At 40.4% G+C, this 22,888-nt stretch overlaps 1 protein-coding gene across 1 annotated transcript in view; it reads right to left on the bottom strand.

The window, feature by feature from the left end:
- MAPK11 (mitogen-activated protein kinase 11) overlaps window positions 1-9,161 on the bottom strand; it is a 29,071-nt gene extending 19,910 nt beyond the window's left edge. The window contains exon 1 of the mRNA XM_079303960.1: window positions 9,027-9,161. Within this exon, the coding sequence (XP_079160086.1) occupies window positions 9,027-9,139 (113 nt within the window). The 5' untranslated portion in view covers window positions 9,140-9,161. The remainder of the gene's footprint in view (window positions 1-9,026) is intronic.
- Window positions 9,162-22,888: the final 13,727 nt, after the last annotated feature.

Here is a 22,888-nt window from a genome sequence, read left to right as displayed (position 1 = left end):
TTTTTGGTTACATGCACATTTTCCCAGTTCTTAAGATTTCAAAGAAAAGTTTGAACATAGGAAGCTACTGCAGTCCAAAACATCAAGAGGCAGAAAGTATGGGATTTTAACAGCCTCAAGATAACTCTATAACTTTTGATGAGATACGGATTTTGGCAGCTGATCTTTATAACTAAGGCTGTACATACAGTAATTTCCCTAATATCCATGGAGTTTATCCTCTGTGGCTGTGGATGAGTAAAACTGGACAGACAGGCCATTTGTGTGTGCAGCCTGCTCAGACCCCTCAGGGATTTTGGGAATAGAGGCACACTATTCACCTGTGGCTACTTAGTCTTTGGGATCAAATTTGCTTCAGCAGCTGAAGGGCTGTTTGTAGGGGCCTGATTTTAAAATCCACACAAGTAGCAAACTTGTACCCTATTTAGCTAAGTGCAGTATCCAGTGCAGGAAGAATCCTTCCCAGGATCAGCTGGTCCCCTTGAATTAAATCCAGTCCCTGAAATTCCTAATGTTTTGGGCTGAGAAAGAGCTTACTAGCAGGGCACAGGACTACCCACAGTGCCTGGAAAAAGTTCATCTTCAATGCAACATCCAGTCTATGATTCTCTTCATTCCTGGAGCCAGCTCAGGTGTAGCTGATGCAGAATGAAGGCATGACCCAAAGCTGGTGGTAAGTGGTGCCAGTCTTGTGTCTCCAGCAACATTCCCATCTGCTGTAGGTTACCCGTGCCACACAATATTCCATCCCAACCACTCCGGAAAACCACAACATTTTGATGGTCTACAAAGTCTTTCAGAATCATTATAACTGTGCAAATTATTTAGGTATATACAATCTAAGCAACTGATTTGGGATTAGGAGTGAAAACCAGAAGACTAACTCTTCCGATTTTTTATAAACGTAATTCAGTGTCCCAGCTTGTGAGGCTGTTACCTTTACATCATCAGAAATTTGACAACTGGCTAGATATAATACCAAAACTTGGAGAGAAAGCTGGAGACAGCACATATGACAGTGACACTGGGTCTGGTGTTTCCCTGTATTGTCCCCGGATTCTATTTTTGTTTCTTTCACTGCAGCATGAGTTTCTTTCCTTCACTGGATCACATTCCTCCAAAACATAAAAAAATCCCCCTTATATGTAACTGTAAAGAGAAAGACCCAAAAAAGAAAAAAACAAAACCACCTAAAAATGCTATTTATGCTCAAAACACAGATTCACAATTTTGAATTCTTATCTGCAGACCTCAGCATCCTTTCAAGTACCCACTGACTCCTTCCACTGGAGGAGACATGAACTTCCTCGTGGACAGATATCCTCCAATTTGTAAGATCCTAAATTACAGAGAAAAACAAGTAACAGTAACAGAAGGGTCTATGTAAACAGGTATTGAAGGGGAAAGAACTGAAGAAGGGTCAACACTCATCACTGATGGAGGCAGCCCGTACTGCACTATGCACTGGCAAGTAAAATAGAAAAGAGGGACCTCAGGAATCCTGCCCTGGGACATTTTCTAGTAATTTAATGTAATTTGGGCTCCTACCACTACAGTGAATAACAACCCTTTTTTACACTTCTCATAAATGTCATGTAAGTGAAAGAAAGCCATCACATGAACAAGGTGGATTTTAGTTTTTATTTGCAAGGTTTTGTTTGTGAGCTTTGTCTTCTGGGATTTACCTATCTTGTTCTTCTTTAAAACAGAAATTATTTATTTTTAATTCAAATAAAAAGCTATTTTTTATTGAGATATGAAATAGTCATGAAAAAAGCATCCACCCAACCTGGGCAAATGGACCATATCAGCTATTGGCAGTAAAGCAAGATAACAGAAATAGGTTACCCACAGCCATTTTAAGTAAAGTAGTAAAGTAAACCCAGGAAATGGTCTATTTGCTTCTTCTTTATAAATGTTTTGTTACTGTTTTGCCAGTTCATGCTGGTGATTTTCACTCTTGAAGAGCTAGCTGTAAGGTTTGTTTGCTAAACCACACAAACATACATGTGCATCAAAAGGAAACCATAAAAAAAAAATTTTCTTTAACAAGAGAAAACAGGATGAGTAATGGGAAGCTCTGAAACTACATGTTAATCTTCTCATTAGACAGAAAAATCCACTTGCTTGATGATGACAGGATATTGTACCATAAAAATTACATCCTTTCACTTGGATATTATTCCAACACACCATGCTGAGCACTAGCATCAATAGTTTTGGTTTTAGTACAATGACTGTTTAACTACCTCAGATTAATTTACCCCTAAATCAAACACAAACCCACAAAATCTCTTACATATGCAACATAATTGTTCTATAACCAACATAAAAATATGTTGGCTTTTTGTTTTATTGAAAATACTAAAAAATAATACTCTCCACATGTTTATGTGAAAACATCACAAGTTTGTGTTCAATAGAACATGACCATAAAAGTGCTGTATCAGCCTCTGAATCCACAACACATATTTTATTTTTTAATCTGTCTCCCATGTCTCCACAGTGACTTAAACATTTAAATAACTTTGCAGAGAAGCAGTCCCACTTCTTTAGGTGAAGCTACAGACAACACAGCTTTTATCAGTGGGAATGATGCATTTTAAATCATGGTTGTGAGAAAAAGATACAGAAGGTTGGGGTCATAAGCTGTTAGTTTCCTCAGTACATGCAACCAGCTCATGGATACTAAAATAATCATGTATTCTCCATAGCCTAAGCCCAATGTCAGTAAGTAAACAAGAATATCAGTCAGCTGCCACTAAGCCAGTACACTGCTAGTGACAAATGTGTTCCATTCAGTAGTTAAAAAAAAAAAAAAGGACTGACAGGTAGTTATACATTGTGGGCTTTGAAGCTTCAGATAGAAATCCTTGCAGTAAATCTGGATATAAAGTTTAACGTGAAAAATATCAGTGCTTTCAAAAACATTAAATCTATACAGACAAAATCTCACTTATACTTTGTCCTTCTTTTTCCTTTTCCTCTCCCCACTTCTCATTACATTTCCTGTTTCCTCTCTCTACGACAGCCAAAATATGAAACGGTAGAAATTTATTCCCAGGTTACATAGGGGTTTGAAATGTCCTCTCCCTTCACAACTGTATAACTAAGATACTGTATTTTTGATATGAATCAACAATACATTCTGAAATTGCAAACAGCTCCTTGTGAAGCTGTACTGAAGCAAACAACAAGGCCCTAAGACTTTCAGATCTTTGGGACAGGGACTGTGTCCCCAGTCTGTAATCGTGGCTGACAGCAGGACAGGAAAGGAGACAGCTATGCTGCCTCATGCAGTCAGGAAGGAATGTATCACAAAAAAGTATATTGAAGTAAGGATGGAGGAGACCTGCAGAGAATACCCTCTGTTAATGGATCCTTACAGCCACATAGAAGGATGCCATTCCATGACCCTTGTCTTTCTGCCACAACTGGTTGACCTCATGCCTCTCATATCGCTACCATCCCATGCCTCCCCTTTCTCTAAAAAAGATGTCATTATTTCTCTGTGAAAGAAAACCTACACAATACAAAGTCCCCACTTCTTAACCTTGTCTTTTCTTCACCTTTGCTACAAACCCCTCTATCACCCTCCTCATGCACACTCAGATGTCATCTGCTCCCAAACCACTCCACAAGTTTAGTGACAGCACCCTACACAGGAATCTCTGTCACAGCAGTTCTCAGCCTTTCTCATCCTTCTCCAGAAACACCTCCTTCATTAAAAGTGCTATTAGACATTCTCATTGATGTCACTAATTACCATCCTGCTTCCCTTTCCCAAATCAGTTAAGTATGCTGTTCCAACAGCTGGAAAATACTCAGGATGAAACCAGACAAGGGAATGACAAGCAATCTGCATTCCACCCTAGTACTCCACAAAGCCATCTCAACTAATTCCTTAGTGTCTCTCCAGCCAGTGCTCAGAAACTCCCTTCTATCTTCCTTCACGTATCTTTCACAAAAATACCTAAGTTCTTGACCTTCCTTGGCTTTGTAGATGCCAATCCCACTGTGTCTTTATTTCTAATGGCTGTTTCTTTATATTTCTCTGAGGATCTTTTTCACTCTGCTACATTTTTTTTTGCTGCTTCACCTATTTTCACCCATTCACTCCAGCAATACTGCTGCAAAGATCCTCCTCATCAGTAACACTGACCATGCACATCTTTCATTTAGTTATCCTCTCTGTTGCAACCTTGCCTTCAAGGCCTTGTTTCTAAGTATTGTTATTACATATACTGACTTTTAAGAGGTATCCTGCCTCTGACTGGGCTTTCATATCAGCCCTCATCTCAGTTTTCAACCAAGCGTTTGAATATGCTTAGAGGGGTCACAACTAGAGGGGGCACAACTAAAGAAAGGCTTCACTACCTTCCTTCTGAATTCCACATACCAAAAATAGATAACTCCTATCAGATCTTGGACAGCAGTATTTTAACAATGTTGAGTGAAAAGTTTCCAATAATTACAACCATTTGTAAGATGAAGTTCAGCCTCTGTATTTGTATTGAAAACAAAAGTCTTAATCAGAAAGAAGTCCAGAGGGAGTCCACTAAAATCCACACGTGCCTGGGATTGTGCATTTAGCTGTAAAGATCTACATCATCTTCAGTTTCCAGCTGTATTTACATACAGAGGTTGTGTTACTACTACTCTAAAAGTTTATCTCAGCATTTGTAGCATGCAGTGCTACAGTGATACACAGCATAACTCCAGTAACCTGATCTCACAGTTGAAATCATACACTTAGTATCATTACAGCTAACCAAACAGATACTTAAAAAACCCCTGAAATCATCAAGTACAATCTTTGATTAAGAGTTTTTCTCTTTGTCTAAAGTCAATTTATACCAGCTTTTAAAAACCCTCACATACTACTGAGTTGTCCTAGCATCTTCTCAGAGTTCCTCAGTGTGAAAAGGATGTTATCAGCAGAGTTATGTTCCAGTATTGAAAGCTAATTGTCACCCCAGCACAGCCCTCAAACCAGAAGCACTGAATGGGGTGAATGGCAGGAAATAAGGGGTTAAACTTCAAGATCAGAGTTTTCTGCTTCCAGTTTTCCACTTGTACTTCCTCAAAGCAAAACTGTAGCCTAAATACCATTCCACCTTCCCCCATTTTTACCCAAAATTAGCCAGGACAAAAACTTAATGAATCTTAAGTATGTGGATAGAGTTAACAGGATAGAGTGATGCTGAAGTGTTGTAAATTACTTAAGGCAGGCTTAGCTTTCCTGCTTTTTTTGAGCTGAGACCTCTGCCATTATACTCTGACTTAGCAGGCCTCTTCTTAAAAATGTGTTAGGTCACCTGAATTGGTGTTAGGCACTGCATAGTCTTAAAACCAAAAAGGACTGAATAAAAGTACTATTGATGCCAACAGACTGAGAAAACAGTGCAGGAGTTTATGACTGCGAGGAAACTCTGAACTCAGTTTGGTTCATCTTGCAAGGTCTGTTCTTTCCAAAGAAGGCAGAACACAGAGTCTGCAAAATGCTAATGGAAAACAACCTGTTGAAGAGATCAGAGACAGCATGCTGCAGAATGCTGTCAATCCCTCCCAGGCAAAAATAGGGCTAAATAGGTTAGAAAACAGTTTACAAAAGCTGGCATAAAAAGAGGCATACAAGCTTTAAAAAGATCCAAAGAGTAAGAAACCAAAAATCTATACATGTTACATAATTTGTGATATAATAAGAAGACTCTTAAAAAGATGGAGCTGTCTATCCAGCAGGTAGCAATGCCACCTCCCAGGGGAAAAGGTGGTCAGGTATCAAACCACAGTGGAACTACCAGGGCAACACAAATGGAAAGCACAGATGCTCCAGGATAAAAAGTCCTGTTTATAAGCAATATCACTGGAACAGTTGGAAGACTCAAACACAGCCAGAATTCTTATTTTACTAAGCAGAACCATAAGCAACAAGATTTGAAATTCAGTTTTACCTGAGACATAGTTGCTTTTCTCTAGAACTGAAAAGAAAGGGTTGTAGATTTAAGACTACCTTGTAAAAGTAAACTATCTTGCTTCCTATCTAAATGGCTTAACTTTAATAACTTAAATGCTGCAAAACTCTCAATTGGCAGGTCTGGTGCCTGGCCCCTTAAGAGTCAACCAGCTCTTTGACTTCTGTGAGAGGTAAATCCAGCTATAAAGGCTGGACAGCAAAAGTGCACTTTTTCAAGAAAACTTCAAATTTAGCCAAATTTTAGTTTGAGAAAGAGTTAAAATAATTGTTTAAATAAATAAATAAATAAAAAAATCTCACCTTGATAGGCAAAGCTATAGAAGTAACAGAAAACAATTCCAAACCAAACCAGTTGTGCATGTAAATTTGATACTTGCCAATGACCATAGGAAAAAATTCAGGTAAAAGAAAGCCTTGCACAGAGCTAAAGTACAAGAGTAACACAAAAAGTACTGCAAGGATTAACTACTTGAGGGAAAGACCTTACAGTTTTCTCTGTGATTCACACAGAAGCTAAGGTGCAACTCTGCTTGTCAGTGCAGCTGAGTTTGGAGGATTTCCAAAGCCAAATGTGCTTTGTGATAGGTCATTTAAAAAGTGAGAAAAGCAGTCAAGCTCTTTATATAAGGGAAAATTTGGGGTTTCTACCTATTCCACACCTATACAAAAACAAACAAACAAAAAAAGATAAGTACTGTGCTTGGTACAGATATCTCTCTAAAAATGAATCTGTTTTAAACCAGTAATCTCTGTCTCCATAGCATATTTGATGCATCTGCAACTAACCCAAACATGAATTCTACTTGAAATATATTCAAACATGAATATATTTCAAATATGAAATGCCAATAAATTGGGCCAAAACACAGCCTCCTGACACAAATTGTTCTGTAGGTTTTGAGCAAAAGATGATTAAATGCAAGCATTTAGAATATGTTTCTTATTACCAGTTATCAATTCAGTTACTCAAGTCTATGGGTTATGACCAATAATTTACTGTAAAAAAAGAAAAAAAGGGTAGGACTACAGAACAGTTTCACTGAGGCAGAAAATATTTGTTACAACAATTCTGTTCTCATTTCAAAGCCAGCATTTGGAGTTCAGAACCTTGGCTTCTATTCATCAAAGCACTTAATTCTAGTAGTTTCTGTAAGTCTTGAATATGTTTTTAGGTATTTTACTGAATAGGAGCACAACTATTCACAGAAGCAATATAGCATATTACTTGAGGGAATGGTTGCATCTCGTAGGTCTCCTGGGTAAAGCACATCCACACAGACAGAAAAAAAAAAATCAATTTCAATAGACACTAAAAATAGATGGCTTTTCTCAGGGCGATGCATACCTTTTCCTCACATTCAAGCTTCTGTTTGGGTTTATACTTCATTGATGTTAACAAAGCTATTAATATATGTTTTATTGCTATATTCTATTTTTAAATGTCTATTTTAGAATAAACCTTTCCTATAGCATCTTCCAGTCTCCATCTTACATCTCAGCTCCCAGGCTCTGCAATTGATAAAAATTACTAGGATTTCCTTGGCTGTGCAGTTTTAAAAACCAAAGCACCAGCTGTGCTGTAAGTGAATCACGACATGTTTTCACTTCCTTTGCAATTTCTCAAGTCTTGACACTCATTACAAAATTCAGTAAAGTAGGTCTTTCCCTCAAATCTATGTCAGCATAAATAGGGAAAGTAACCAGAAATGCAGTTTCAATTGTAACACAAAAGTAGTTACTCTGCTACTATATATCCATCCAACTCTTAGTTTACTTTCTCCTCTTTTATTTCACAAACTAAGATTTTTATAGGATAAATAAATTGTTGTGGAATTATTCTCAGCAGATCATCATGTGCTAACTACAATGGCAGGTATTGACACTCATATGGTATTTGCCTAGACCTCCCTGGTGCAAGAATAAATTACAAATAATAAAGAAGAGAAGAATTCAAAGATACTTTACACCAGTCCCGAGTGTTTCTGCTGATAGTTGGAGGTATTTTAAAATGCATATTCCTAGTTTATGTGTAAACTTGGACATTTCACAGAGCTAGAGAATGAACTAACTAATACAAAACTCCATAAATGTTCTCTGGCATCTGACTATGGAGAAAAAGCGAGGACTGATGCATAAGTTTAGAGCATGGCAAAAAGCAAAGTTCTAAAGCTTTTTTTATTTTTTTTAATTTTTATTTAACGTAATACTTGCATTTAAAGGCCCATTATGGATTGTTTTACATAATTCCACTAACCTAGCTTACAAAAGAAACACGAGTCTTTCTCAAAGACCCTTAAACGCCACTATTATGTCCAAAAATTGTTTCAAAGCGTTATAAGCGTAGTAAAGTGTGAATCGAATACTAAAGTAACAACCCAACCTGCACTGGGAGTTCCCGAGAGCGCAAGCCTGACGTAGGAATTATCAAAGAAAGAGAAACGTTCGATGACAACATGTGGCACGCCTTGAGACGCCGGAGCGCTGGGGCGGCAATCTGTCCTAATTGGCGATGCCCGAAAGCAGCGGCGAGCATCCCGCGCTGCGTCCGCCTGCCCCTCTGCGGGGCCGCTCGCACCGTCCCGGCGGACAGAGCTCTCGCCGGCCGCGGCCGCCGCGGGGCCCTGCGGCTGTCCCGCTGCAGCCCCGGCTCAAGGGCCGCGGGAGCCCTCCCGGCCCCGGCGGACCCCGCTCGGACCCGCCATGACTGTGCAGGATTGCGGGCTCCGGGGCAATTGTCCCTCCGGGGCAGCAGCATCAGCCGGCAGCGGGGGGCGGCCCCGGGCGGGCAGGGCAGCCCGGGCGCAGTCGCCCGGGTGATGGCGCGGCATGCCCGGCCCCGGGGGCCGCCGGCCGGGGCAGCGGCGGGAGCTCCGGCTCCCAGCCCGGAGCCCGGCGGACACGCCCCCGCCCCGCTGCCGCCGCCGGCCCCCGTTCCCCGCACACGACCCCGGCCCGGCGCGGCGCTCCCGCCCGCCCGCATTGTCCGTGCTCGCCGCCCGCCGGCTGCACCTGCCGGCTGCCGGCCCCCGTGCCGCCGCCCCGCACCTACCAGACGGAACCGTAGGCGCCGGAGCCGACGGGGGTGAGGTTCTGGTAGCGCTGGGGCACCTCCCACACCGTCTTGTTCAGCTCCTGCCGGTAGAAGCCGCCGCGCTCGGACATTTTCGCGGAGCCGCCGCCGGCAGCGGCAGCAGCAGCGGCAGCCGCCCCTTAGTCGAGGCGGGCACGGCCGGCGCCGGCGGGGAGGAGGGACCGGGAGGGGAAGGGGAGGGGAAGGCGGAGGCCGAAGGGGTGGGGGCAGCGGCCAGGGCCGGGGGAGCCCGGCTGGGGAGGGGACGAGGGGGCTTGCGGAGGGGCCCAGGGTCCCCGGGGCGGCACCCGGTGTCTCCCCGCGGGGCCACCCGGGGGTTGCGGGGAGTGGCGAAGCGCCGATCCCGCCCCGGAGCATCGCAGCGGGGCGGTGACGGGCCGGAGCGGCGGCCTCCGCACCGGCCGGCCCTGCCCGAATGTGCGGGAAGGGGCCGGCGGTGACGGGCAGACCCGGTCATCTCGCCCTTCCCCTGGTGTCTCTCCGGCTTTCTGAAGCCTTGCTGACACCTTTCTTGCTTTGCCACGGCCACCTGAAGTTCCCCTTCCCACGGGAAGCAGCGCCCGCGGCTGTGTCCCTGCGCCGGGTACTGTCCGCGGGGCCGGTGCGGCCGGCCCCTGCTCACTGATGGAGCCCTGGGCAGGTCGGGGCTTTTCTCGGAGTCTTCTGGTGCCTAGAATTTCCTCTTATCGCATTGACGCCCGCATGCAATCATCTGAGTCCTCTTCATCGGGGAAGACTGGAGCCCCCAAGATAACAGATAATATTGAAAACTTTAAAAGTCCAAAATTCATGCACCAATTAAAGGTTCTCTGACTTCTTTACTGTGTGTTTTCTTCTCTCCAAAATGTACCTTATACAATATCTCAATTGCGATGAATAAATAATTCATGACATCAATGACCTCTTAAATCACTGCAGCACTACTGCAATGTTACCAGTGTATTTCTTTATGTACTGTTTCCTTCTATGGCTTCTTACCCATCTTTGAGCACCTGGAAGTAACTTGTAGATAGCCTGTTTGCATAGATTCGGTGTACTGAATTGCTTTACACCTGCCTTTTAATCACTGTGAATATAAATCCTTGCTTTTCAGAACCCTCCTATACCATGGATTGCTGTTCACTTTGACAAATAGCTGCTCAGTTTTGCTAGGACATAATGTGAGTGTGTAGAACACGTATGTTTGAATAGTTGTGAGCATGATGAGACAGAAGGCAAGTGTTACAGATGCTCCAAACACTGGATGGTTCAAGTTCTGTCTCTGAAACCTCAGCCCATGCTGCATGACAGGACTTCCATACTAGGACTGTTCCAGTGAACAGCACCAGCAACTTGGCATTTGCTGGATGAATTTCAAATAAAAAATACATGAATGGTACTGCTATAGCCATTTATCTGCAGCCATCCACTCAAAGAGTACGAAGTGCTTCTAAAGCAAGTCTAGTTCTCACTTCTACCCTGCTCTAGTGCAGCAGACCTCTCCAGATTGCTCCTTGGTCCCACTTGAATTTCTATGCTGAGGGCATAGTGCTTGAAGGAAGTGAAAAGTGCAAAAAAATCCAACAATACATTAATTCATCTTATTTTTCTCAGCACCACTACATGAAGTTTCAAAAAACTGAATAACAGTGCAGTAACACTACACCAAGCCAAATTTCTGTCACAGCCATCCCTCATCTTACTTGCCCCTAAAGTAAGTGCCCCAAATGTTTTCCACTGGTAAAACGGAGCAAATATTCCTACCTGCTAACTTTTGTTGTCCTGTGTCTCTAGAGGTGCTTTGGTGTATTAAATTATTTCTTTCTAACTGCAGACATGTTTGTTGGAAGTTGCATCTGTCCATGCCTGCCCAAGCTTTTAATCGTGCAATTTCCACAGGAGTTAATTTTTTAATATTATTGATTAATATTGGTAAATATTTATGGTTGGTCTCAATTTTCTGTCTTCTGTGAGTTTCTCAGTTATTTATATTGCAATCATGACTCTGAGATTGTTTTTGACATCCTTGTTTTATTGGATACTGCATATATGGTCTTCTACTGTGTGTAATGAGGGAGATAATGGAAAACATCAAGATGCAAGGACAGTGTATTTGAGCTGTCTCAGAGCTGGGTAGGTTATAAGCCTCCAGAAGCCTTCTAAAGCCCTGACAGCTTTCTTTCCCATGGCAGAATCTGCTCATCCATCTTTGCCAGCTCTGTGAAGGAAGAGGCAGAGACAGCTCCTGTGTCAGCTGGACTCTTCTCTTTTAGTTGCAGTTTTGCAGGAGGTATGAAGGCATGAAGAAAAGATAAATTCACAGCTTCTGCTGTGCATACATTGCTTTCTTAGGAACTTTCACTGCCTATACAAGAAATATTGTTATATAAAACTGAGCCTGAAGCTGTGTTGGGATTCTTATGGACAGGCAGAGTCCTTGAAACTACTGTGGACACTGCACACCCCACCTTGCCCCAAGAGCATCCTGTGTGACAGCTCCTCACCAAGTCAGGTGCTGGTGGCTGGAGGGCAGTGGCAGCACTGCATTTCACATTTGGCACAGGACTGGGAGGGATGGCCAAGTGCTGCAGTGGGGCAGTGAGACACCCAGGCAGTCTGTGGGGTGGGATCAGCTGCGTGAGCCCTTCAGGCTTGAAGAGGCTGTGACCCAGGCAGGGTGGGATGCAGTCCTTCAGCCACACAGCAAATCTAGCAGGTACCAAAGGAAGAAAACTTGTTGGCAGGGCACTAACTTTCTATTGTGACTCTTCTGCTGCCTAATTCAAACTCTACATTACTCTCGTTAGAATAAACCTCAGTGAAAACAAAGGATTTTATTATTTTAGCTAGTTTTGAGTTACTAATTTCCAGTTATTCCTCATTCCTATTTTTTTGAGTTGGAGTTGATGATCCTTATGGGTCCCTTCCAACCCAGTATATTCTATGATTTTACCTCATTTTTTTTGTTTGATATATTGCAGAAAGCTTGCACATCTTTGCTACCATCCTCAAGGCTCCTTTCAATTGTCATTTATTCTCTCTCTCTAGTTCTGTTTTTATATTTTGAGTATTGAGTATTTTGAGTATTTTTATATTTGATTATTTTATATATTGAGTTTAGAAATCTCAAAATTAATATATAATTAAGTTCAAAGATTGCAATTTTCATAAACATGAAAACTCAAGGAAAGAAAATACCACCTTAGTACTGAAAACATATAATTTCCTGGTGGAAAACATAACAATATTATTGTAGACTCAGCACTGATTTTAAAAAGACAGGCTGTTTGCAGATCAGAGTTCAGACTTTTCTCAAAACAATTGCTGTAAATATAGAATAGCTCTAACTAAAAATCTACCAAGCATCACTGAGGTTTTAGGATGAACCACCATGGTTCAGATATAGTGATATCTGTTACACAGTTAACTTTGTACTTGGAGATGTCCATTAATAGATTTCACCACGTGAAGTTAATAACAGTAAACTAAACATACTAATGTTGTGGAGGTGCTTCCTGTGCCACTTTCTTTTGAAAATGTTGTAGGGCATATGAACATCTTTATAAAAGACAGATTTATATTGGAATGTTACATACATTAGTGTCAATAATAAAACGTTGTATTAATTAACTGTGGTGCTGATTTTATGGTTCTAGTTCTTTGAATTTCTGAAACTACATCTACAAATATGTAATTATAACACAGGACAGCTGCCACTGTTTGTAATAACTGAAAGACAAAGTACCGGCAGCAGGAAAGGCTAAATGAAGCCCTCTGTAAATAGCAAGTCAATCATTACCTACTCCTAACACATCAGTTTCCATGAGATTGCTTTGCCAGGACCATGTATCTTTGTGACTGAGTCACAAGACACTTGCTGCCCATGAAATTGTCTCTTATTTCTGCTGTTAACTCTGTTGCCAAATACCGATTTGGAAGGCTTCACAGCACCCAGGTTGATTCAGATGACCTGCTTCAGCCTGAGACCATTTTGTCCTGTTAGATCTATGATGAGATATGAAATCAAGTGAGAAATCCTGCTATTGAATTTCAATACTTTAAAAATCTGGGTTGGATCTTAGTAATTACATAGCAAGAATAAGTTTCTATTCTTTCTGAGAAGAGAGATTCTAACATGGCTGAATTCAGGCTTTTTTCCTTTTTTCCCACATTCTTTCTCTGTTCAGTTGGGATGGCCACTAGATATCTCTGTGCTTAGGATGGCCACTAGATATCTCTGTGCCAGCTTTCCACATTTATAAACTGAGCCTTGGATTGTTTCCTTATTTTAAGGATAAATATAAAACTATAATATACTACCTCAGATAGTAATAACACTTGTAGTAGCTAAGCTTATTGTTTGCAGACATTGACAACAATTTTTCACATATTCTGTTCATACTGCTGTGGATACAAGGTAGAAAATACGTTCTAATATCCTGTTAAAATGTAGTTGTGACCAAGAAAAATCAGTATCCTTTACCTGAAATTACAGGGAAGTGTATCTTGTAGTAGTCTACCAGAACAGGGTGGCAGTGATTTTTCTTCATGCAGGAACAACACATGGCCGTTATTCTAAGATCATGTTGCTATCAGATTTTCAGTGTGATTGAGACTGCAAGCATGCTGGCAATTGGTGTCAGTGGTCTCCAAAGTAAATTAAATAAAATATTATATCCTGCTTGGTCATGTCAACAAGGTTTTCTCAGTGTATGTACATTCAGAACAAGGCCATCATCAGAAAAATAGAGATTTAACTTTATAATAATTCCTAATTAAGTAAACAAGGGCCCAGATATGAAGAAAGGCTGAGATGAGCTATTAATATATACTGCTATATTTTCACTTGAAATTCATGTAATTATGTTGCCTGCTGAATCACAACACCATGATGTTATATTCTTATGCACAATACAGCATCACTCAAACACAGCCTAATATTGACATGTGTAATCAGTAGCTGCAGAGAGCTCAGCACTGCTCCCATTCAAGTCCAATTTCATTATGAGAATGGGAGCAAGAACACATTGTCCCAAATGCATTAATCTTGGCTTCTGTCCTGAATATACCTCAGCTGTAAATGTCTTCACAGTGACTGAAGGTACTCCAAAGATGCAAGCAGATGCAGATGTAAGAGCCCATGTACACCAAGCTCTGTGCTTTTCTGATGCACATTAAGAAATGACACTCAAGGAAGACTGCCTAACTGGCTACTATGTTGTCTCTTTTGGCTTTAAAGAACACCATGGGTTCTTTAAAATAGATGTGCATTGTGAATCATGAATTCCTCTAATCACAATCCAAAAATAATTATGTATTGGAACAATTATATTAATGAGGTGTCAATCTGGCAAAAACTGTGCTTATTCTGCACACAAAGTCAATATGAAGAAAAGTTGTTACTTACAGGACTTCTAAATGCCATGGGGTTGTAGATATGTACAAACTTGCACCTACACCCATAGGGCTGCTCTGCCTGATGCCTTTGAGCTCTGGAACATGGTAAACTCTATTACAGTGCTTTAAAAATATGCAAATATTTGCAGAGGGAGAACAATATGAAAGCAGTATCTGATTCAGCTTTAACTCTTAATGAATACTTACAGAAAATTGATATCAATGCTAATTTGTAAAAGCAGAACACAAATTTCTAGTAAATTAGCCCGACTTAGTATGAGGTGCATGTATTCACATGCCTTCATTTGCCATCTGCTACTCATCTGCAGAATTTCATACTCCAATCTGGTGCTGTTCATTCCCCATAAAGCAGTTACTTCAACCTTGTCATACTGAAAATACTGCATCCTTCTTAATAGCTGTGGTTTTCAGTCATTATTTGACATATTGTGAGGTTACAACTCAGGCAGTTTGACAAAAATTGTAAAAGTTCAGTTGTTCTATTGTATATAATCCTATCCAATCTATCTGCAGGGTTTTTTTTTTTTTTTTTTCCATTAGCATGACTTCAGTGCACAGTGGGTCATTCCACAAAGGTGAAAAGTGGAACTTTTATTTTAATAACATTTTATTCCTCACTGATATTACAATGTCACCTTCTTGGTTTTGACTTAATAACCTGTCTTTGGACTTTGCTGAACAGACCTTTGTTTCCTCAAAGTAAACGTGTCAGTAAGGCTTCAAATAATGGTTGAAATGTAGTGTGACAAATTATACTGCAGATGCTGAGCCTCTACTGAAGCTTCACAAGGACTTGATAAACCCAGGGAAATAGCTGTTGTGTGGCTTGGCAGGCTGTTATTTGACACATTTGGACCCAAAGCATACCTTGCTTTCTGTTATTATTATTATGGTAGGATGGTAGGACAATAACGTGATGTTTTTCAAATAATTTCAAAGAATCATTTGGATAAAAACTGTGATCTACATTCTGTTCAGGAGCTGCTATCCATAAAAGAAGACAATTTTTAACAATTTCATCATAATTCACTATGTATTTGATTCATACTGGCTTTTTCAGGCTATATAGACCATGCATCTACTGAAATCTAATTATAGTTCTATTAATGAAACTACATAATGTCTATGTTGTGAAAGAGCAGCTTATTTCTCCTCAGTTTTTCTTGTGCTTATAGGAGTTCTTATGAGCTGAACTACATAAACTGTGCCCACAGCTTAACCAACTTCCTAATATATGTATGGCCATCTTAAAACAAATTAAGCCATAAACCTTTGTATGTAGAACACTGTAGACATACAATATATGTCTATTAATATTTCAGAAATAAATATCAGGTGTTGCCTCAGTTTACCTGTTTTACATTATTGTACCTGAATTGCACAGTTAAATCAATGAATAAAAGCAATGGCAGTCATAAGGTGCTTTTGAGGAACAATTAATAGAGGGACTTGAACCTATAGATTTAAACCCATTAATATCCTTTTTATAAACTTGAACTCAACAAAGGGAATATTGAATCAGTATAAGATCAGAGGCTCTGGAAAGGAGTGGGGTTATCAGCAGTTGCCACGAATAAGTGAGACAAATCCTGACTGCAACTGTGCAACATGACCACACAAAAAGGGAAAGGGAATTGTGTTGAAAAGAATTTTTAAGGGAAGGCTCCCACACTGATGAACAGTATCAGACAGGAGATGACTTCCAGTCATTGAATTACAGGTGTCATATATGCCATCACAAACCTACTGAGTGCAAATTAATAAGTTCATTTTCACTTATCAGAAAATTTATATTAGGTTGTAGACAACCAATGTATATTTGTGATTACTCCAATGCTGATATCTGGCCTTTCTTTGGTGATTCTCTTTCCCCCAGTGTATTTCTAGACATCAAGTGTGTCTGTGGCTCAGAGATTAAGTTCTCTGAGCTCTTTTTGTCTCCTGTGGTAAGATAGTCTCACCTCTGAGGAGAAGGCCAAGTGGAATCTGTAACAGCTTCACCTGTGGAGTTGTATATTGTTTGAAAAATACTATGTGACATTCTTTGTGGACACCAGGGAGTTACAAACGAATCCCTTTTTTTGGACTAGAGTCTGTTATTTAAAGAGGAGTTAATTATTCTCAGTTTCCTTGGGGTTTTACTCATTCTGTAGCAAAACACAGACTGGCCTTTTGGCTACTTTCTTACTGTTATCTCCTGGTTCAAATGGTAAAATAATACATAGCTTGAGATTTTTTTATTGACTGAGACTCTCAGACATGAATGGCATAACTGGGCTTTCAAAAGCAAAGGTCATGTCCACTGCCTTATTTGTGTGAATATTTAAGTGACAGGACAGTGACCTGTGGCAAAACCTTTTAGATTCCCAGTGTGCATTTGGGGGCTTTTCAATATAAATTTTTCATATATACCAAGGTAGTGTTTCTGTCTATAGTGGTTTTTAACACTAAAGGGAAACAATGAAAGAGTTCTTTGCTGGCAAAAGCAGCATTTTTTTCTAAACACCAGCATGTTTTACAGCAAAACACCATGCTAAGCTAATATTTCTTAAAACCACTTCTTACTGTCTTCAGTCTGTATTTGAGATAGAAGTAGACTGAGTACACCTCGAGAAATAAGGCAAATATGTCCTTAATTGCAGTTTACATATGGTGATTTTTGTGCCATGCTACAGGTGTTTTTGAAATTATTGCAGAGATGGGTGTGAGCCCAGCTTTTATTACTACCACAGTAACTAACAAGCTTCATCTTACTCCAGTTAGATGAAATACTTCTGTATCTAGTGGTCTACCTCATTTTTGCAGTAGTGTGGATGAGTTTATAATAAGTCTCTTTTTCAAATATAATTTTAGGTTTCATCTGTCCCAGTTTCCTTCTGAAAGACATCAGCCAGCTGCATTGTCCAGCAGTTTCAACAATTTTTCTTAGAGGTAGAGCTTATATTTTCTTTAAAATCTTGGAATGATTGGAAGCATGGCAATTGAAACCAATTCTTTCTCCCTGTCCTTATCCCTCCATTTCATAACACAGAGGTTTAGCAAATATTGTATCAATTTTAGCTAATTCTTCTAGAAAGCTCTATAGAATTCTTCTCCCAGTAAGGGCTTTAGAAGCATCAGGTTTTCTGTAACTTTTCTTCTTTTACTGTTTTTTTGCAATTTTTCCTGTCTTGAAATATAGATGCAGCAAATCTTGAATCAAACTTCATTTGAAAGTGGTTTTGTTACATATTGTAAAATTCAAGTCCTTTACAGTTGGTCTCCTGAACTTAATGGATGCCCTTAGAGAGTGTCCCTGTACTCCTTCTGCCTGATTTGTATCTTGGTTTTTTTGTGTGATGCTGCTGCACCCACCTGACAGTTTTAGCAGATCTCTCTCCCATGATTCTGCAATTATTAATGTATTTTGAGGCCCAAGTCGATGTCTGGACTTGCTTCACTTTGTGCATCCTACACTATCATATATTTTGAAATGTGAATTAGCAATATTTAAAGCATCCGTAGTAGACTATTTTCTCCTCCAATTTAGATAATGAGCATGTTACCAGCAGCTCAGTGGAATGGTAGTGTTTTGTCTTTATACAAATAGAGGCTGCTAGGTTTTGAACCCAGTGAGATCCCAGTACCTGTGAGTGTTGTTGATGTCTCCCCCAAGACACACCATGATGCTCAGAGTCTGGTTCTGAGCCATCTGTGCCATTCCAAAGAGCCCATGTTATTCCTGCTGTAGTTTCTGCCCCTTGCTTTGGTGTGATGAACTGCTAAACTTGTGATGTCCCATCAAATTCTGAATCTAGCTGCATACTGGAAAAATAAGGTACTTTCTGTTTGATTCTGCTGTGGCAGCAGAAGAGCTTTGCAATCACTAGTGGTTTTGTGGACAGGTAATCCTACAAAGTCATTCAATCTCAGCACTATTTTATGTGCTGACTTCCAGAAATTGCTAGCTATAAAGTAGCTCCTTTAGTCTCAGAAAATCAATAAATTATGTCATTAGCTATTAGAACCTCCCACACTCCTTATGCAGGTGGAGCAGTAGACTTTTTGCAAACATCCAGCCTTTTTTGCCTCCTGGATAAGTGGTTTTCTTGCACTACAACAGCTGCAATGTCATCACATTTAGGCCTTTTTAGTTTAATTCAGCTGGCTTCTCCTTTTTCTTTATTTCCATTTGAGGGTTCCAGACTCATTTCACACTGGTGGGACTCTCACTCCAGAAATAATAACTATTTGTTAAGACTAGACACCATCAAGTCATTCATACTGAGAAGTGTGTCAAGAATTATGATTATTCTAAAAATATTTTATAACAATGGGAGCCTGGACTTGACCTGTGAGATTCCTTCCCAGTGCTGTGATGTTCTTATTGCAAATCACACTAGCAAAAAAACAAATGGCAAAGAGAAGGAAAAGCTACATCATAACATACAGACATGAAACAGCAAAAGAAGTTCTCTGTGAAGGCACAGTCCCCTAGCTCAATCTCATTGTCCAGTGATTCATTGTACCTCAAACTGCACTACAAAACCAGAGCTCAGATCTTCACAGTTATGTGAAAACCTGTTCAGACCAGGAAACTTTTCTTTTTGGTTGAAAATCAAAGATGAGGAGGCTGTATGCTCCTTCAATAGTACCTATTTTCAGTTATTTCTTTCTATAGTCATGCATGCATATTTGCCAGCAGTTCTGCTTTAAGAGGGAGAGCAACTTACCCTAATTACTCATGGACATTCCTTTCCTAGATATACACACCTGTCCATAGTGTGAACATTTCATTCATTCCTTCCTTGCTTGCTTGCTTTCTTGTGTCTTAGACCATATCAAGCCTTATAGATATTTCCCACAGTACCACATATAAGAGGACAAAATGGAACTTGAGGCAGCTGGGTTGTCTTGCATTAGTCCCCACTGCTGTGCTGATTGTGCATTCTCTCTCATTAGCTCACCTAGAATGTAGAGGTTTGACCTACTTAATTCTGCATGATCTCTTTCTTCCCTTACGTCTACTTTTCACCATTCTGTTGATAGATCCAGGGTGTTTGGCTCCAAGAATCTGCCTAGCAGGGAATTTCCTCTCTGTAGTGCAAGCTATGGATGGTATGTATATGTGAATGGCCTGAAAAGTTCATTGTTAAGAGGGTATGAGGAAAAGAATTCCTGAGATTTGGCTCAGTGACCTGCTTCCATTCATGAGATCCACAGTAATCATAACTCAACCTGTACAAATAATACTTAGGCAATATTTGTTCAACAAACAAACAAAAATAGCACCAATAACAAAAGCTTAACCAAGGTTTGCACTTGCTTTCTGAGGTTCAAATTGATAAAAGTGTAGCTTAGACGGAAATATCAGTTTAACTGGACTTTTTGGTTTAGGTGATGGCCCTTAGCTTAAGGAATATGACAGGTGATACTTTAAAGGAAAAGGCCACAGATGAGAATGCTTACATTGTAAATGTTGTAGCTCTCCTGCTTTATTTAATGAAATTACTGTAATCACAGAGAGAAAAGCAGACAAATGTTTCACACACATGGCAGGCTTCAGCAATTCCCCCAACACAATGAATGCAATCTTTCCAGCTCTAGGCCTTTGCCACAAAGCTAATAGCTCAACTGTTCCGGAAACCAATCACATGCCCCATGCTCCCTGCAGGTGCAGCTTTCCTGGCCAATCCAACCACAAACACTGTATTTTTGCACTCTCATGTACAGGAGTAAGTTGCAATCCTGCAATCTGGAAATGCTGTGACCAGAAGTCATCATGGTGAATTTTCTGAAGTAATGCAAAGGCACACAGAAAATAGTTTTCCATGATTTAAAGCCTTTTCACATGGCTTGCTAAATTCTCAGGAACAGCAACTAGTAACTGAAGAGAAGTGATGGGTTATTGCTTTCTTGCCTGCCCTGTTTTTCCATCAAAGCAGGAAATTAAATTAAAGATAAATCTGTTGTTATGAAATAGAAATAGGGTTTTTTATTACAAATAAATCTTGGACAAAAACAGAGCAAGTGAAAACACTGCTGTTTCTCTTTTTTGGCAGGTAACTTGCTGAAGTATGGGACAGGTGGCTTCAGGAAGTAAAATAGTCCATGCCTCTGCACATGTTTGGTGATCTGTTGAAATAGCAGCTGTCTCGCTGTCATCTCAGTCACAATGAGAAGGCAATTATTACAGCCTTAGTTATCACTATAGGTAAGCAAACAGGCTTTAGCACAACTTGATTCCTGGCTCTTCTGCTCTTGTTTACCAGACAAGAATTGCTCCAGGCAATTCACACAGCAAGCAGAAACATCCAGTATCAGCCAGAAAGATGAAGGCTGTTCACTAACCTCAGCAGTTGCTTAGACCTTAAGAAATGTGGGTCTAGTTCTTGTGCTCCCACAGGGCTTTGCTGGGATCACTTTTCAGCCCAAGTGTTCCTGAGGCTCTCTCAACCCAAGCTGTAGACATAACCCTAACCCCAGCCCTAGTGCTAGCCCCAGCCCTAGCACTAGTCCTCAGCCAAACAATCCTATGAGTTTTCCCTATTAGAAAAATTTGGAGCAGCAAGGAAACCTATAGTTTTTGTTTTGTGTTAGGGCTAGGGATAAGGATAAGGTTAGGCTTAGGTTTAGGTTTAAGACTCAGAGAGTTGAAGAGCCTACAGCTCAAGAACACCAGGGCTGGAAAAGGCATGCCAAGACCATTCCAGCAGGGCCCCAACCTTGCTGGTCCTATATCTTTCTGATCTGTAAAACTGATAGGATTAGGGTTAGGGTTAGAGCTAGGCTTAGAGTTAGGTGAGTGTTAAGATAGAGTTCAGAGAAACAAAGAGTCTACAGCTCCAGGAACACTGGTGGTGGAAAAGGCATGCCAAGGTAATCCTGGCAGGGCCCCAGCCTTGCTGCTCCTGCATCTTTCTGATTGGGAAAACTCAGGATTGGGTTAGGGCTAGAGCTAGGGCTGGTGTTAGGGTTAGACTTAGGGCTAGTGATGGGAGAGTCAGAGTCTACAGCTCCACACTGGCTCTGTAAAATTAATGTATAAAATTTGCCTTGGCAATATGAACAGTAATTCCAGCAAAGAATAAAAGATTTTAGAAGAAAGACAATTCCTTTGCAGTACCTAACTTGAGGCATATTTTGCTCAATCAGGCATGTCTTTGTGTAGGAAAAATTCATTCTGATGCCTAACACCTTCTCAGCTGCACTGTGTCAAGATTAAAGTTCATCACAAGTATGCTGCATGTTGGCCATGACTTTCTGGTGCAAGCATTGAGAAAAGGATAATCAGTGCCTAAGAAGAAACTCTAGAGAACAGATGATGATCATCCTTTCAGCAGCTTTTCTTGTTTTCCCTTTTCTCCATTCACCCTCCAGTAAAGATTCATCAGCAGTTGTTTCAAGTCTCTATTGCTGGAGCCAATGGAAGCCTGGACATAGGATGCAGCCTGTTGCTCAGTGCTGAACTGGTATTTTTGTGAGTCTGACTTTGTTTTCACTGCTGCTAAGGGTGAAAGGAACTTATAGCACATACAACAGGATCAAAAAAAGGATGAACCCTCCATTACTATGCTTCAGTGTGTTTGGCATTTGAAATCAAGAGGCAATGTTAAATTCTGTCATATTGATTATGCACACAAAAAAAGTGATTATCAAAGGCCAATGGTCAACTTGTGACACATACTGTAAATGGCCCACAGGGCAATTTGGGACAGTGCTGGGAAATTCTACAATTTGAAAATTCATCTGTGAAAGGAGAAAGTTTCTAGTTTCTTCTGAATCCAGTGAAATAATTTGAATTTAGAGAACACAGGCAGTCCCTGTCCTTCAGAGGCAAGGTACTGCAAATTAGTTGATTGGTATCACCTTTCTTTGAGGTAGCATCCCTCTGCTCCCATTGATTTTCTACCAGAGCTGCCCTTAACCTCTAAATTGAGAAAGAAAATACAGCTTGGCATATGCTCTAGAAAAAGTTCCTTTCTCCAGTTTTAGAGTACAATTGTCTTTGGGATGTCCATTTATTTGGGCTAAAACACAGTTTTTAATTGAAGCTTTTAAAGCTCCAGACTGAAAGTACTTTTAAAATTTGGTATATTTCCTATGAATCACATCATATCCTGAGATCTCTGTTGTCTCAAGTTGCCATTTTACAGCTCTAGGCTAAAAACTTAAAAGCAAAGCATTTCTAAAAGCTGAATGAAAGAAAGGAAACACAAGAAGACTTGTCTGGCTCACAGCCAGGCCAAGATTGCTATCTGAAGAATATTCTGAAATATAAATCACTAAATATGAAGACTTACTATGTCATCAGTTATTTTTGGCAGAGTGAAGAAGGACTAACTCAGCTTTAAGAAACATGTAAGAGAAAGTTGCAGCCTTAAAATTAACTTTGGTTTAAGTTTCTTCCTTAAGCTATTGGCATTGAACATTGCGATTTGCAT

This window comes from Erithacus rubecula (assembly GCF_903797595.1).
Source record: "Erithacus rubecula genome assembly, chromosome: 4".
NCBI classification, from domain to species: Eukaryota; Metazoa; Chordata; class Aves; order Passeriformes; family Muscicapidae; genus Erithacus; species Erithacus rubecula.
The sequence above is the reverse complement of the archived record's forward strand: the minus strand, read 5'-3'. Positions and strand labels throughout refer to the sequence as shown.